This window comes from Nothoprocta perdicaria, unplaced genomic scaffold (genome assembly GCF_003342845.1).
Source record: "Nothoprocta perdicaria isolate Ctin4 unplaced genomic scaffold, notPer1 scaffold_14, whole genome shotgun sequence".
NCBI classification, from domain to species: Eukaryota; Metazoa; Chordata; class Aves; order Tinamiformes; family Tinamidae; genus Nothoprocta; species Nothoprocta perdicaria.
Window position 1 is genome coordinate 7,042,777 of NW_020454538.1, and position 17,019 is coordinate 7,059,795.

General features: G+C 36.8%; 1 protein-coding gene across 1 annotated transcript in view; it reads left to right on the top strand.

Annotated features, from left to right (window-relative positions):
- The window catches only part of EVC2 (EvC ciliary complex subunit 2), a 62,617-nt gene extending 46,693 nt beyond the window's left edge, over positions 1–15,924 (top strand). Inside the window, exons 16-21 of the mRNA XM_026034193.1 lie at positions 4,323–4,550; positions 6,584–6,798; positions 8,322–8,409; positions 13,366–13,559; positions 14,652–14,753; positions 15,261–15,924. Coding sequence (XP_025889978.1) covers positions 4,323–4,550; positions 6,584–6,798; positions 8,322–8,409; positions 13,366–13,559; positions 14,652–14,753; positions 15,261–15,531 — 1,098 coding nt within the window. The 3' untranslated portion in view covers positions 15,532–15,924. The remainder of the gene's footprint in view (positions 1–4,322; positions 4,551–6,583; positions 6,799–8,321; positions 8,410–13,365; positions 13,560–14,651; positions 14,754–15,260) is intronic.
- The last annotated feature ends 1,095 nt before the right edge of the window (positions 15,925–17,019 follow it).

The window sequence follows — 17,019 nt, forward strand, 5'->3', positions numbered from 1 at the left end:
GTTTGTAGAGTTATGATTTGGAAGCTGACAAGAGGTAGAAGGAAACTTGGAGGAAAATCTCTGGTGGTGAATAGTCATACCAATCTGATCCAAAAGTAACGTTTTCTTGGGTTAAGGGCAGTCGATTTGCTATGTAATGTTCAATAGATACTGAATGGTAGAGCTCAATGTCATTCCTGTATATTGGAATGTGCTTAAAGTAGGGCTTTGTGCTTATTTATATGCAAATTATGTGCAGTTGTGCAGTTTAGACCATAAATCTTATGATTCATGGAATACTCTGGACATACAACCTAAAACTACCTGACATCTGAAGTGCTTGACAAAGAAAGTATAAATGTTTCTGCCATTAATGTCATCTCTTTTGACTTTGAATTGAGATGCAATTAAAGTATACGTTTTTGTGTCTCCTTATAGTGAACATGAGTTGTCAACTCCATTTCCATCCTTATTCATTATTCATATTAATGGGTTCAAACTTCTTCTGAAGGTGATCACTGCTTTGCTTATTCATCAATTCATTATTCATTCATCCATCCCCAGGTTTCATATATGTATAATTCATTCAAAATCCTTGCATTTGAAACTGAGCCTCCTGAAGAAAGAGGCAAACTTTAAAGTCAGTTGTGTGCACACATCTGTCATAACATTTCTGCATTTTTTTATCTGCATCTTTAAAGGTTTATAGTACATCCTGTTCCTCACCACAAAAGCAGCCTTCAGCTGTTACTTGCTGATTATGTATCCTACAAAACAAATCATGCTTCAAGCATATTTTCCCCCTTTATAAGATAGTGTAAAAATATATGCATTCTGTCAGGCAGGATCCTAGGCATGCAAATAAAAGCTGGAAGAAAAGAGGGAGCTAAATACAAATTTTATGTATGTTGTCATAACTCATTCAAGCTAATGGAGCTATAATAACTCATATTAGTTGAGAAGCCACACTAATATGTTGAATAGAGAACGTCATAGGAATAAAGGCTCTTGGGCTTTAGTCCTTTTGAAAATGGAGCTGTGTCTTTTTAGTCAAGTAGGTGCTTTTGAACTTTTTTCCCTGATCCTCAAATAGGACCACTTGATGCAACTGTAATGTAAATGATAACATAAATCATTCAATCTCTTGTGATGAAAATTTACTTGTTCTCATCTTCTCTATCACCTTAATTTCCCTGGCTTTAAGTAAACTCAAAGCTCTGCATTGCCAGAATTCCAAAAGGTGACATTAGGTGTCCAGCCTGGCGCCTTTTTAAGTAGGAGTTATCCCTTAACGTGACATCTGCTGTAGTGCTGCAGCTCCCTGCACACCCTCATAGACTGAGAGTCTCATGGAGGTTACCTGCCTTCCCTCAGCAGATCACACTTCCAGGATTCGTTACGCTGTCTTTTAAGGGACTCATTTCCACTCCATTTTCTTTTTTAAGAATCGCCAAAGACAAAGATGTTCACCCCTGAAAACAGGACTGAGAGTGAGTCCGAGGAAATCTGAGAACTGAGACCTTAGAAAATGGGATAGCTGGACAACATAACTCTGAAAATTGCTCATCAGTTTTGAGGACCTCATCCTGTGTCACAGCAAGAGTGTAGCCAAGACCCATAGCATCCTAATTAATTCATTGTGCCTTTGAAAACAGTACTTGAATCTCATTTAAGAAGATGCACTGGCTTTGTAAGGAAGATTTTTTTTCTTATAGTCTTATATAATCAGAATCAAACTTACGATTTACAGAATGCTATACAGAAGGTTTTTTTTATCTTCATTTGATCTCCTGTCACTGCTGCTAGGGTACAGTATACACTCCTAAATGCTTATGAGCTATTGGATTGTGAGGTTAGAAGGGAAATGCTAAAGCTGTTAGCAGTTCAGTGAAAAGCATTGCACAGAGAACAAAAGCCTCAAATTCATCTTAACAGATTTCTCAACTTCATTCAACAAATGTTAGTGATATGTATGTTTTAGTATTATTATCAAATCTTTTTCACTGTGGACTGGAACACAGAAGCAAGCAATATGAAGTACTGGATGCAAGTTGTCTTCTTGATCCAAGGTGCAAGTTGTTTTTTCATACAATTATTGAGAGGCATCTTGGCTGTTTTTCTATAAAATTCAAATTCTGGCCATCTTCCTTCTCACTGAGGATCTCTACCTCCAGTGTTTAGAAACAATAATTTAATTTTAAGCATTTTGGATACTATATTTCTAGTCTCATCTATGAAATGAATTCTCCTAACTCAAATATCACATATTTTTACCAACGAAGATCAATTCTTTGGAATAACAATAACATTAAGAGATGATGTCCCTTGTGGAAAATCGAGATTCAATGATAATATCTAGAAAAATTAATCTGCTTTGTGTCTATAGGAAAATTTCTTACTCTAGTGTTGTATTTTGCTTTCTTCGTATTAGTAGAAAATATTTCTTGTAGGTAACTTCCTTCTCTTATGTTCAAGGACATTCCAGATGATTTAATGGAGACTTTGGAGAATATCACACTAGCCCTGTTGAATAAGCATATTTGGTTGCAAATCTTGTTTTAAGTTTTAACTCTATCTATTAGATAATAAAATTTGGATGATACACAATTACTCTTGGCAGCTGTCTTAATAAAATCTTGAGAGAAAATTCACAGCCATTATATTTCATGTTTATCATCTTCAGGATCTAAGAACTTGGTGTAAGTCTTTTTAAATCTTTCTTTAATGCTAATCATGAATTTAGTCAATAATATATAATTCTAATTAGCATGAATAGTAAGATAATCAAGTTTTCGTGTCCTGAGTGCTTGCCATCCTTGGTCATTTGAGATTCTGAGGGGCAAAATTAGTTCTTCTGCTGATGGGAAGTATTGCAGTGTCTAAAGGTTTTGGTTCATCTCCAAAGTGTTCTAGTTGACACTTCCCTGCACATCTGGGAGCATCCTCCCTCCCAGTAGGAATTCTGCGGAGGAGTTTTGGGACAGTCTCACAGCATGGAAGTGTGAGGAGAAGAAGCACAAGCTGCTTGTTTACTCCTCTTGTGGCCATAATTCTTGCATTCTGGCATAGGCAGTTGCTGTTTGGGCATTTGTGATAAAATAACACCCTGGAAAAAATTTAGTTTCCGAGAAATTATTTTTTGTGTTACTAGAAATCTCTCAGAAACATTTCCTAGGATTGCAACCTAATTTAAAGACAGAATGAGAGAAAAATACAGGCTCTGGTATTCAATAATGTCATAGATGGTGTGTTTCTATTCTTAGAAAAATATTCTTCTTCTATTTATGCAAAGTGCCCTATGAAGTGTAGCGATTGCTAGAAACACCAGGAAAGGGAGTATGGGTGCACTCTGTCTCTCTGAAACAAGAAAGAGCCTAAAATCAAGAGGCTAATTCCTTACTGTTGTTCAGATTTTGGGTAACCAAACGTAGATGTGCGTTTAGCCATCAACTTCTAACATAGATAGAGGATGGAGAAGCCTTGGTGGTCAGACTGGCAGTCACTGGTTTGTGCTTCCCCGTGCTGCCACCTTCCACACACGGTGTCACAGGGCAAATGTGATCTGCTCAGGGCCCCTTATAAAAGGAGATTTGAGGCAAGAGCATATGAATTGTGTTATAAAAAATTTCTCGTAAGGACTATGCTGTCAAGTATCATTTGCCTTTCACATCCACGTAACTACTTTATAGGTTCTCTCAGATGTGTGTTAGCAGCATAATTACTGAGTTAAATGATTTTGATTTAATCCTATTTGAAATCAATTTAATCCAGTTTTAATCTTGTTTGAAATCTATTACCAGTGGACTGTAATTTACAATTTAGCTTTTTTTTCTGTAAGAGTTTGTTGTTGTTGTTGTTATTTGCTTAAAGAGTAGGAGGTTGAATTTCATCTTACTATCATTTGAGGGAAAATATAGTCTTTACCTTCAGTTGTGTCATTGTTTTCCTAAAGAGTAGGATGCCTTTTGTATTACCCTTTAATCAATCACAGAGGTAAAGTTATATTAATATTCTTATATTTTACTTCTTGTTATATTAGAAAGTTATTTTAGATCTTTTAATTTAGAGAAGGTTTAATGTCAAAATTTTGGCTACTCCAAATTAAAGCCAGATCCTATTGAAATATCTCGTGACACTACCTTAGTGTAATATTTTGTGATCATTTAAGTGAAAGCTTAGAATTTACTATTGAAAATATTTGTATAAAAAGTCACATTTAATCTGCTTTTAAAATAATATATTTCATTATTAAGATAATGACATCGATCTCTATTTTAATCCAGTGTGTTAATTACACAGTAATCTGTTAATCTTCTTAGGTTTTGCGACTCATTGTTTTTTAGGTTGAGTACGAGCTGCAGCTTGAGAAAGAGCATCAGCTGCAAGATTTAGAGAACAAGTTTGGGGAGTACATTGCTGCTTTGCAATTTCAAAAAACTATTAAAAAATCCAGGATGTTGGAGCGGCATCGTGCTATCATGAACATACAAGCTCTGCTCTTCGAACAACTGACCACTTCAAAAACACTGTCAAAATTGGAGTGTATTCAGATTTTGGAAGCACACAATCCTGTAAGTAGTGAAGCTGTGAAAGGGAAGATTCCTATTAGGAGAGCGCAGCTGTGACAGTAGCTTATTTGATTTGATTTGATTTTGCTGGGCTGGTTTGGGTGTTGGGCTGTTAATCCCTGTTATTATATGAACTTAGTGCTCTAAGTAACAGAAATAAAGAGGAGGAAAGAACTGTTAGAGCCAGGGAAGATTGTGTATTATGATTATTATTTTCATTATAATAACATCCAGAAATCTGCAGTCAGAAAGAGCAATACTTTGATGACCTTGTTAATACTAAGGTATTTTGTTGCTCGCAAGGAAGAGGATGGGGACATGACTGTGAGCCGTGATGGGTAAATTGTCACCACTGGTAGAAAGTTGTTCACATTATAGTGTTATCCATATAGCAAAATCCATAACCTCCTGATGTGCTTCCATCACTGAGCTCACGGGGATTATATATACAGCCTCGCTGTGTGTCTCTGAGCACACTCACCCAGTTTAGATAGCACAACTTGCACAAAGGCTTCTTCCCTTCATCATATTTATTACATTTTTGTATGTGCCAGTTTTCTAATCTTTTTTAATACTTCAGTGCTCTGTATTCATAACAACTTTCTTTTTTATGCGTCTCCCATTTGCAGTCATCCAAGTGAGGCTTGGGAGAGCACTGAAGTAGAACAAACAAAATGGGTTTTTAGACTCAAAACCTCTTTGCTAGAGGGCATCGTTAGACAGCTGTTGCTGTGAAAACTCCTAGTTACATTTTAATACTGTCATCTCCGCAGAGCTTCTCTTTGAAAGGCATTTTGTTGGTATGCTTACCATTTTTTTTAAAAAAGTGGTGTTAAATCTATAAGGAAAAAAAACACAGCCAAAAGAGAAAACGTTATGTAGACCAACTATTAAAACTAACTTGATCTAGTATTGCTGCCTCTTATGCAGTTAAGTGCAGGAGATTCCAGAGAGAAGACCAGGCTTTTCCCCCAACCTCTGCAAATGGGCTCTTTGCTTCTCTTTTCCCTTCTCACCTCTTCAAGTGAAAACAGATGGAGGAGCAGGTGAGAGATGTAGAATAGGCAGCACTGGATTCTTTATCCAATGTACCATGCCTGATTGAGCCTTATTTTGAAGGGGAAAAAAGTACTTTAATCCTAATTTAAAATGTTATGTTTGATTTAGAGGGTCTGTCTCCTGGTAATCAAACCTTTGCCTCTTGCTGTCTTTTATTTCTGCTTATATGTCCCACTAGCAAGCAAATTTGGACACCTGTTATTTTAAAACAAATAGATTACAAGTATCCTCCAAGTACAGCAGTGATTGTTTTGTCAGCCATGAGACGATTTGAGGGTAAGGTGGAAAGACAATAAAATTCAGTATTATCTCCAAGCTACAGGCTTGAGTAAGAAGCAACATGGTTGAGGCTAGACAAAACACATGTCGGAAATTTGGAATATGCCCATCCTCCTGGGTTTACCTGCCCAAAGAGACATCCTTGTCCTGAGAGATGCAATACACTGGTTTTTAACTCTGTGCTTTTAAGGCATTGTGTTTTAATCCTGCTTTTATTGCACTGTTATTGTCTTTTAACTTGGCACTTCTTTGATGTTGGCCAAGTGATTCACTGTAAATAGAGTTTACACTGCTTTGCTAAAATGTCTGCTTAAATTTCTTATTGTGTGATTCAGGGACTTTATGCAGCTTATGGATTAAGTCTAAAGGTGTCATCCTTTTGTTTGGTTCTCGACCACGTTGGTATTTTACTCTCTAAATGTCCTCTACAGTAGAAGGCTTCAGAGAACATCAGCCTTTAACTCAGCCCAAAGTGACTCCTATCTTTAGGCATTGTGTGGATGTTCATAGCGTATATGTCGTGGTTACTGAAGCCATACAGTTAATTGGAAAGTGTAATGACTGTGAGGGGCTGGGTAGAATGCAAAGTGAATAAACCTGTATCACACACTCTGATATCATCTTTTTCTTCACTCAAGTGAACTTTGTTCTTCCAAGATGAAGTATGACTTTTTTTTTATTATGTTTTCAAACCCTAGGAGATTGAAGATGTTGAAAGGAAGCTGGAGTATGAGATGTTGCATAAAGAGTCAGCTCAGCAGCAGCAACATGTAATGAGTAGGAAGAGAGGGGCTCCAGATGGATTAGGGCTTTCAAGTGAAGCTGTGGAAACCAATGTCGACAGACAGGTGACGCTTCTGCTAAGACAAGCCATGAGTAGATGTGGACAATTTATAAATTTGCACCAGCAAAGGTGAGTGTCTTGGTCTCAGGTATTGTTAAGTCATTGCAATACAGTGCATTTATACAGACGTTGCCGTGTTGGGGAGGAATCTACACCTGTGTTGGGGAGGAATCTACATCTATGATTGAGTGGTGCCTTTCTGCAGTGTGGCCCAGATGATAATTGAAAGCATTTAGCCATATTGAAATAAGAATCATATAATAGTAAGAATGTTTTTAAATATAAATTATGATGTGCTGCATGTGCTACATTCTTAAGTGGGGCAGTGGAAAAATAACAATACTCCTTATCAATAATGGGGAAAAGAAAGTTGTCTCATCTTCCAAGAAGGCAGGTAGAGACTTCATTGAAAGCTGCTTTGTTGGGGTTAGAAAAAGTAGCTGAGACGACCTGAATTAACTTTTCATTAATGCTGTGCACATATTTGTTTGTGCAAACTGAATTCCCTGTCATATAATCATTTTTGATAGAATGAATAAATTGCCTATCAGAGACAGGCTCAATTTTACATTCCTTTGTCAATTTTTATGTAAAAATATCAATGAAAAATAATTAAGAAAAAAAAAACAAGAAAAAGAAATGTGTTGCTTGGAATGTTTTTTGATGTAGAAATGTCTACTTTGACTTAAAAGTTATGCAAAATTTAGGTAAGGGTTTCAAAATGACAGAATGTTGCCTTACAGAATATTGCTTTGCCTCTTTGGTGTCACAGAAATTTAAAATTACATTTATATGTGAATTTCACAGTATGAGACCCCCACCGCCTTTCACGTAAGACTCAGAGAGGAGATTTCCCATTACAGCAAGAGTTTCCCATGAACCCAGTCATTTATTGAAAATGACTTTGATAAGCTTTGAGTGGGCTCGTTATGCTCATGGGTCTGTTTTAGCAAAGAAAGGGCTGATGATCTGCTGGATGTAGATTAATGACTCTCTCCTGTTGTTGGAGCGTAATAAATCATCTCTAGAAAAATGGGTGTGTTTGGGGATACTCTTGTATATAGACCTACCATGTCTAATGTGCCTTTTAAGTACCAAAACTGGCCTTCACTGTTGAGCTGGGTGCCCAAAAAGAATTCTTTTGTCAAAATTTGTCAGAAAAGTGACTTCATGGTTTAGTCCAGAAAGGAAGAATCACCAGCAATGAGGAAACATACTGGTTGCTATATTCCCCAGGCACAAAAAGAATCCACAATTTCTCAAAAAGTCCAGTGATGACACTTGAAGGGGATAGAGGGGCACAGGTCAAATGTTTTGGAGTGATTTCCAAATTCTGTTGTGGATAAGAGCTCTTCCTTCATATTTTGCTTCCATTTTGCTCCATTTCTGCTTGGAATTCCTTAAGACTGGAACAGCAGGTGGTTCAGGGGAGAAAGGAAGAGGAGAGGTTGGCTTACTTTGGAGGTACCTGTGTCAAGCAGCTTGGCTGACAGAAGGGTGTGCTTTCCTAATAGATGGCTTTTAGACTTCACTTGTTTCCAACAAAGGAGTCACTGTGTCTGAGTTCAGTGATTCATTTTCTTTCACTTCAGCTTGAGAGAAGAGCAGGCGAACGCTGTGGTGCTTGAAGACCTCCTGGAAAATTTAGAAACGGATGCATTTTTAGCACTTTATAGTCAGGTAAGCATGAAATTGAACCATTCCAGGTTTAAATAACTGCTGTATCTGGAAATTAACTTTTCTGAGGAGTGGGAAGGTCATTTGTTTGTTTCTCCTGTTTTTTCATCAGAGACCATTACAAACGTCTTTGGACCTGGTTCTGCTAATGATTACTCCCACTCCTGGTGTTGACAGCCTGTAAAATCACTGACTTGAGTTACTCCTGGACAACTTCCAGGCTTTTTAATTTTACCAAGTTGTACTTCTTTGTGCTCACTTGGGAATCCTTTCCAAACATTGTCCCATTGCATTTCATTCTGCAGGGAGAACTGAATTATCGGTGTTTCTTGTTTATAGACAGATTTTGTAGTCTGATTTCCATACATGAAGACACATTTGTTTTTGTTTAGGTTTCAGTCAGTTGAGAAATGATTTTCAGTGAGCGCATTGCAGAACTAAATGCCTGAAGCATTGCTGCTAGTTGGATGTTCTAATGTCATTACTCATGTTGTTCTCAGAAGGAACTTCCCTTTTTTTTGCTGGCTTGCTTTATTATCAGTTGGTTGCCTCTTAGAGCCACAAAACACATTAAAATGAATCACTTTGTCCCCAGGTTATTTCTATAGATCTTGGTCAAGATATGTAGCTGGCCTCGGAAAGAGCTGCAGCTTTTTGCATCCAACGATCTTGTCTCTCAGGGAGAGTTGCAGTCACAGTGTCATAAACTGATGCAGGCAATATGGGTAGGGAGCACCTAGAGCCCCTTAGCTTTTCCTGTGTCTCATTTGATTCTGAGCTGTTTATCCTCTCTTACATTAGATGTCTATTTAGGACGAGCTCTTCTCATGAAGAACTGGAGCGAGGCCTCTGCGCTTCAATATGCTGTACAGGTGTGTTAGGATGTTCACCTGGAAGGTAGTCCTGGGCACTCCAGGGCTCAGGTCCAAGCAAACCTTCCACAAGCTTCACTGAAAGAGGCTCCACTTACAGTTTCCACCAACCTGATGACTAAAGTGCTGTCTTTGAATGAAAGATCTCCCTTTGTGCTAATAATTTAGATGAAACAGAGAGACAATTCACAGCTGGATCTTACACTTACCAACAGTAGCCTATCCTTTGGGCATAATGATATAAATACCAAAAATCTATTCTCGCATGTCTTGCAGAGTGTTTAAAACATTGAAAGTGCTTGTCTAACGTCCAATTTTGTGTGTTTCCTCCCTTTTTTTTTTCTTTTGCAACTCCTTTTTCTCAAATCATCTTGCTACTGTGTTGGCTGTGACACCTTGGCATGTGATAAGCAGAAATGGCTGACAGAAAACATGCTGTTTTCTGCCCGCCTGTTCTCTGCATAGAGACCCTAGTATTTTAGTGGGACTTTCCTGTGAAAAGCATGGAAATAGATTCCTGCTGACACTGCAAAATGTTCTGCTGTGCACCTCTGTAGGATGCTCACAACATATAAATGACTTCTGAGATGGTGGCAAGTTTTATTGACAGCTGTACATTTTACATGTAATCATTTAATCTCTTTATTGTATTTTCTCTCTCTCATTTTCTCTCTCTCACACTACCTAAGTTATTTTAGAGAGAAAAAATACAGTTACATGACTGTATTTTCAGTCATATGTTCTGTCATGGAACAGCTGGATGGGTAGTAACAACTACAGACTTTTTAGAGGGAGTAGTAAACTGAGGCTTTCTTTCCTCAATCTTAGTTGCAGTCTCTGCAGTGATTAAACATTTCAGTACCCTATTCTAAGATAGCAGAAGCTACATCTTTAAATGTTTTGTGTGTTTACTTTGTAGATAAGGAGTTATAGGATTTTTTTTCTGAAGTGTACTGTACTTCAAATGTGTGTTGTGAGTGGCATTAAAATAAATTCAGTTTAACACCAGTGGGAAATAAATATGAGAGCAGATATAAAAACTGAAAATGCTTTTTAAGGTATTTTGGATTTCACTGGTCTTCATGGATTAAGTCCATGAAGTCTTTTAGACTCTTTTTTATGCTCTTTTTTTTTTTTTCTGTCTCATCATTTATTATTCTGACACCATGTGCTATACCCACAAATGATGACCAGCATAGAGGCTTTACACAGCACAGAGCAATGTTTTCAGATTAGCAGCACTGAAACCACTATCACATTTAATATCAATATATTTAAATCTGCTGTTACCTTATAATCTAAGACAAATTGAAGGCATGCCTGGGACCTTGTGTAATATTTGCTTAGCAATTTCATGGGCTGACAAAAACACGAATGAGTAAGTGAAAACTCTTAAAAGAGAATATGAATATTGCATTAGTCTCGTACTGCTGTTCCTTGCCATACAACCTTGCAGGAAAGGATAGGAAGACGATGCCTGTAACAAGCTGCTCAGCAGCCAGGCTGTAGAAGAGCTCTTGTCTTGGAGGATGTGGTCAATTATTTTGCTGCTGCTCTCAAGTTTGACCGAGTGCTGCCTCTGATGAGCCTCAGCGTCTAGCAGACTCGTGAAGAAAGCAGTAATTCACGATGCTTGGCATGTGAAGGTCAGATGAGTGCTGGAGCCAGAGTATATGGTGGAAGGGAAGAGAGACAAACTGGTGACTGGGTGCTGCTGCTGCCACTAACTTGAGATCAGTTCAAGATGAACCATTTTCTCAAGGTCTCTGAGTTCTTTTCTTAGCTTTTCACTTCAGAGATATTCTCTTTCTCTTGGAAATGTTTCTGTGCCAGAAAAGAAGACCAAAAGCAAACAGAGACATTCTGTAGGCTTAGAAAGCAGACGAGTTGACTATTCTTATGCAATGGAAATAAACCACATAAACCAGTTTCCTACCTCAAAGGAAAAAAATACAAGAATCTCTTTTTCTATAATAATCAGTTTGGAAGTTCTTGAAGTTCTCTCATCTATTATCACACAGTCTAGGACTAACCAAGAATAGGCTGTTTATCCATGTTATTTTAACTCATTTCTTAAAGAATGTTGTAGTCAAGCACAAAGTTTCTTTGTTGTTCCTCCAGTGACTCAAGTACTAAACTGATGGGGAATTGCAGCATAGGTAAATCATGTTGCTTATATTGCTTATGTTGCTCACAATTCAGGTGTCTCCTTGAGGAAAACTATGAGGTTCCTGTTGCTTTGGCAGGGATATATTTTGAAAGTTGGGGCATGAATTCTGCAACTTGGGAAATTAAAATCCTGGTTCTGTCAATTAACAGACACATGCAAGGAAAATGTATCCTAATTCTCACAGTAGCTACTTCCCGTAGCACTGTAGCAGGTGATCAATAATAATTACAAGCTTTGACGTTTTGAAGACAGAAAGACATTTGAGAGCATTGCTGTCACCTCATTGCAATTGGAAACAGAACATGCTGGTCACTATGTTACATGTTTTGTTCCTAAAATTCCCTAAAAAAATAATTACAGAGTTTATAAATATGCATTAGATACACCTTTTTTTTTTCGTATTTAAATCATGAAAATACAAAAAAGAGGTATTTTGAGGTATACCTTATCTAAATTCTGTAGAACTTATACAGGCAGTCCCTGCAGATATACAAAACAAAATCTCTTTTCTCAGCAGGTGTAATAATAAAGCATTTTCAACTATAATCCCAAGCCTGGCTGCTCTCAATACAGAAGTAAAGAAGTATGTGCCTAGCAGAATAGTAATTTAATGAGCTCTAAGGCTCATAGTTCAACATATTACTTCTTTTGGATGTGCTTAATCCTGTGTGTAGATGTGTGAATTGATTCTAAATCTCTCTCCCTGCCTCGTCTTTTTACAAATTATAGCTACATTTTATTGGCAAATGTTAGAAATCTATATCCAGTGTGCATCTATATTTTACATGCATTTTTTTCTTTAAAAAGGATTTTGCCCATTAAAATAATTTTCAGAACTGTGGATTTGATGCTTTGTGGAAAACCAGATAAGTTTTACTTTTCTGTATTTCATTTTTCAGTTTATGCCCTTTTGGAAGCATATCTAGGTCAATAAAAGATTTACTTGAATGATAGTGAATTGAGGATCATAAGCCTCTGGCAGAGAAGTTACTTTTCAATAAGCCTTTAGTTACAGCCCCAGGTGTGCTCATTGGCTTTAGAGATGACAGATGAGGCAGGCAGAGTGTCACGTGCAAGCAGCACAGTAAATGTAAAGCACAGTGTGGGTGGAGTTCAGTGAGCCCTGCATTTCTTGTTTAAATACTCATTGCTCAGCACAAATGCCTAAAGGGATTGTGCTCATTGTAAATTACAGTTTGTATGTTCATGTTTTTATTTTGACCAGATTCAGAAAACACAAGCCAAGCTATTGGTGGTATAAATAACATATCATTTGTAGCTATTAGATATAATTAAACTTTTTTTTTTTTTTAATGTAAGTTGCTGTAAAGATTAGGAATTAAGTTGACTATTTACTTTGACTAGTGCAAGCTGTTTTCTGAGCTTATTGTGGAATTTGGTGGTATGGAAGGCTGCACAATGTACTGCTAAACCATCGCAACATGTATATGTTGTCATTAGACTTCAGAGGCTAATTTTTTCCTGGTCTTTGCAGACCAAAGAATGCTATATCCCTTCCTTCCTGCTTTGGTAGGATTTCTTTCTAATAGAGTGGTCCATAAATTGATCTTTACGTTCTAGAATACGCTTGTGTTTTGATTTTCAGATGGAAGGGCATCAATTACATGCATATGTGCACAGAGACAAGCTGGTTATAATTGAAAATCTTGATACTCAAAATTTGGAATGGTGACTTGAATGTTTGTATGGGCCAGGGCAGAAGACAGCAATGGCAATACCCATGATGCTGCGATTGCTTCACACCAAGACTGTCATGACTAAAATGATTTTCAGTGATTTTTGTTTTGTTTCTATAATGATTTTAAATGTTAGTAGTTAAAATTCACTAATGCTCCCCCCCCACTCCCCTCACTGCAATGCTAAATTTATCTGTCCTTCACTTATTTAACCCTTTAGGAGCTCCGACTGACAGGTTATCTAGCCAGACTGACAAGGGTGCCAATGGGGATGTTGCACAGGATCCTGAATTTATTGCTGCCCTCCAGTTCACAGAGTGAGATCCTTTCTGTCCTCAATTCCATCAATAAATATTCAGATGGTGTTGCTGAAAGTGACAGTAATGCAGAGGAGTCTGTCAGCTGTAGAAAAAGGTAAATGTGATGTTTGCTGGTAGATAGGAGAAGGTTATTGCTTTACAGGAATGTATATCTGGTGGACAGACAGGTTTACAACAGTACAAAAATAGCAAGTACATAAGTTAACTTTAAGAGATATTTTTTGAAGGGGAAAACTAATTTGAAATTACTAGTTTACTATGTGGAATATGCAAAATAAATTTGTTAATAAGAAGTTAATAATCTTTAAAATTTTTTTTTTTGCATAATGTATAGATGTGTAGATTAGATCATTTTCTTCCTGTTGGCTTTAATTTATATTTCTTAAAATACTTTCATTCCAACTTTTGCATTTGCGCTATTCATAGCAAGTACAGCAATGCTCTAATTTTTGTGTAATAGCAGGTTCAGTACATACCCAAGTAGGAAGAGGGGTGAAACTCAAGAGAGAACTCAACCCAAGGTGATCACAACTCATGGAAACAGCTAATCAGTTTCCACTTTTTGATACTGTAGAAATTCCAAAAGATTCACCCATTTTGTAATGTCAAGTGTAGATAGTGAGGCATCATTATCATTAATATCTAGCATACATGTAAAACTTCATTCCCTTTTCACCAGTGTAAAGAGCTGATTTCATGAGAAACACTATTCTTTCAGCATTCTTTATTAACATGGAAAAATCATTGCATGGTGGTTGAGGTATTTTAATTAGTGCAGAAATACATGAATTATGCCATGAATACCTTTCTGTTGCTGTTTTTCACTTCAGTTAGACACGGGTAGTCTTCACCCATCCAGTTTATCCCAGTTCGCACTGGCTCAGCCATTGTCCAGCCAACAGTGGGAGGTCTCCTCCATGGCCCAAGAAGAGGAGAGAAGCAGAGACTGCAGCACTGGGCCCATGAGCTGTCAGGTGTGAGGAACACAGGGGAATCCTTGACTCTGTGGTTTGAGATGTGACCTCATTTAAATTAAATACTTTGTGATAGGGCCACAAAAATCTCTGAATACTTATATTGATTTTATTTGAATTATTATGGACATGGTTTTGGTAATTAAAATCAGAAAGAAGAGGGAAGCATGTATATTTAGGATTTACTGTTGGGAAGTTTTCTTCTCATTCAGGAAGCAGCAAGGGCTGTGGCAAGCATTAGAGAGCAAAGTAAAGCAAGATCTGATAAACAGAAGTTTGGAAAAGACATCACCTCTAAACAGGAGAAAAGACAGGTAAGGGAAAGCAGGAAGACATGTGCAAAGTATTCTAATATGTCATTTAAACTCTGCAGATTCTCTCAGTATATATATTTAAAAACATAAAACATCTGTGAGAAATAATACTTTTTCTGACACTGTTTACTTACTGTTTGCTACTTGTGTTTTGTACATTGTATTTGCACATAGTATGCGATAAATTAAGTTCTTAGAAGTTTTTTTCAGCACACATCCACTAATTTTTCATACCAGTTGCCCACTTTCCTCATAGTTATTTGTAAGGTTACTTTTTCTTATGCAGTTTTGCATCTCGTAACATACGTAAGTTATTGGAGATTGGAATGAACACAACATTTCAGTCAAAGTTTTTGTTATCTTCCAGAGCAAAATCACCGCTTTTTTTTGTTCTTTTTGGGAGATGGTAGACATGTATGCATGTATAAGTTGTCAGTATTCTTTTAAAATTCAAATGTTTGAATATATTTATTTGTTTGCTTGTTTGTTTATTTATTGTTGATGTAGCTTGATAAAGAAGAAGCAACTTGCTTTCCTGGAGAGAGCATCATTCATCCATCAGGAATGTTCGCCTAGACTTAATCCTTTGGAGCAGTCTGGTCCGCCTAGTCCTTTGAGTGTGATGACTGCAGAAGCCATAGAGCTGTTAGACACAGGGGAGAAGGTATTTTTATTCCGTGAACAGAGTGATCCAGTACTTACGTTTCATAATCCTCCAAAGAAAAAGAAAAAGAACTTTCTCAATTCCAAAAAGGCCACTCGTGCAAGTATGAACTAATGGGAGAAACATCCAGACAGTGTATCCAACTGGAAAGAGAAAGTTACTTAAGTCAGAAAAATAATGAAATAGAATGAGATGTGCAGTATGAGTAACACTTGCATAGTTTTTATATTGTTTGCTTGACATTGTAAATAGCTGTAGTTTAGAATTGGATTTTGCATTCCATCAGTTAGCAAATGTGCCCTGTGCCTCTTGTAGTTCTTGTCAGCCTATGAGAGAGCCATGGATGAAATATGGGTACGTTGTGATGCGCATTGCGATGAGCAGGACTCAGTGTTCATTCAGTTCCGATCATTTTTGCACTGGTTTTACTCTAGCTATATTTTCATAATTTATGTAGAAAGAGTATTTATTGTATAAAGTACTGATCTACTACTTCGTGTATATATATATTCTTGTATATATATATATATATGTATTCTTGTAATAAGCTGTGGTATAGCAGGTTGTGTGAAGAGATGGAGTAGATGGCCCACAATCCCTCTGTTCTCAGATTTTTTGTTATTTTAGCTAATTTACTATTAAATAATGTATTGTTAGTAGACTTTCAACATTGTGTTTGCAGTCTGCATTCTACAATTATAGTTGATAGTCTATATCTTTAGCAAATATGTACGTGCTTAGCCTTACATCCCAGCTTTTCACGGTTGTTGCTGTGCATAACTAGTAGAACTACAAGCATGGATACAGTTCAGATTTGCCTTAAATGTTTGCAACCTATTGCAGTCTTTTCTTGGTGAAATAACAGGGGGCTTGTAATACCTTCAGAAGCTTTTTTTTTTTCATTAACAGTACTGCCAACTCTCACAATTCTAGGTATTTTTTTTTCCTTCAAGTTCTCATTCATGGATCACTTAAAATTATTAGAGTATCATTTTACAGTATCAATTTTCAAATCTGAAAGAAACTTGTAAGTATGAACATTAGAAACAGTAACAGCCAAAGTAAATAAAAGCAACAGCTGTATTTTTTCATGATATTCAAGCGTATTTGGATTTTCTTAATTGTTTTTGAATGTTATGTTTAGAGTGTATGGTGATAATGTGTTTTGCTATTTTTCATATATTGAGTTTCTTTGTATTAATGTCGTTCTCGTTTAGAAAATTAAAAAGCTCCTTTATATACACTATCTTTAATTTGCTGGACTGTTGGAGGTGAGGTGCTGCAATAATGCTTCTTCCTGCATGCATCAGTAATTAGGCAACAGATGAGCATTACACCTAGTGTTACAGGAGACACCTCTCCTGCTGTTAGAACTAAATGTCTGGACAGACCGCATGAGAAGAGAGGGCCCATAGCATTGATGGCATGCAGAATGCCACAGTGTAAAAAGTACCAAAAATGAAATTATATTGGCTAATGGGCTTAAGAAGTAGATTGCACTACCATAATATAAATCAAATTAAACCTTGAGTGCAAGAACTTTATATTTCTCTTCATGTATTTTGCTAGTCTGATTTTGAAGAAAAAGCAAAACTTATCTAA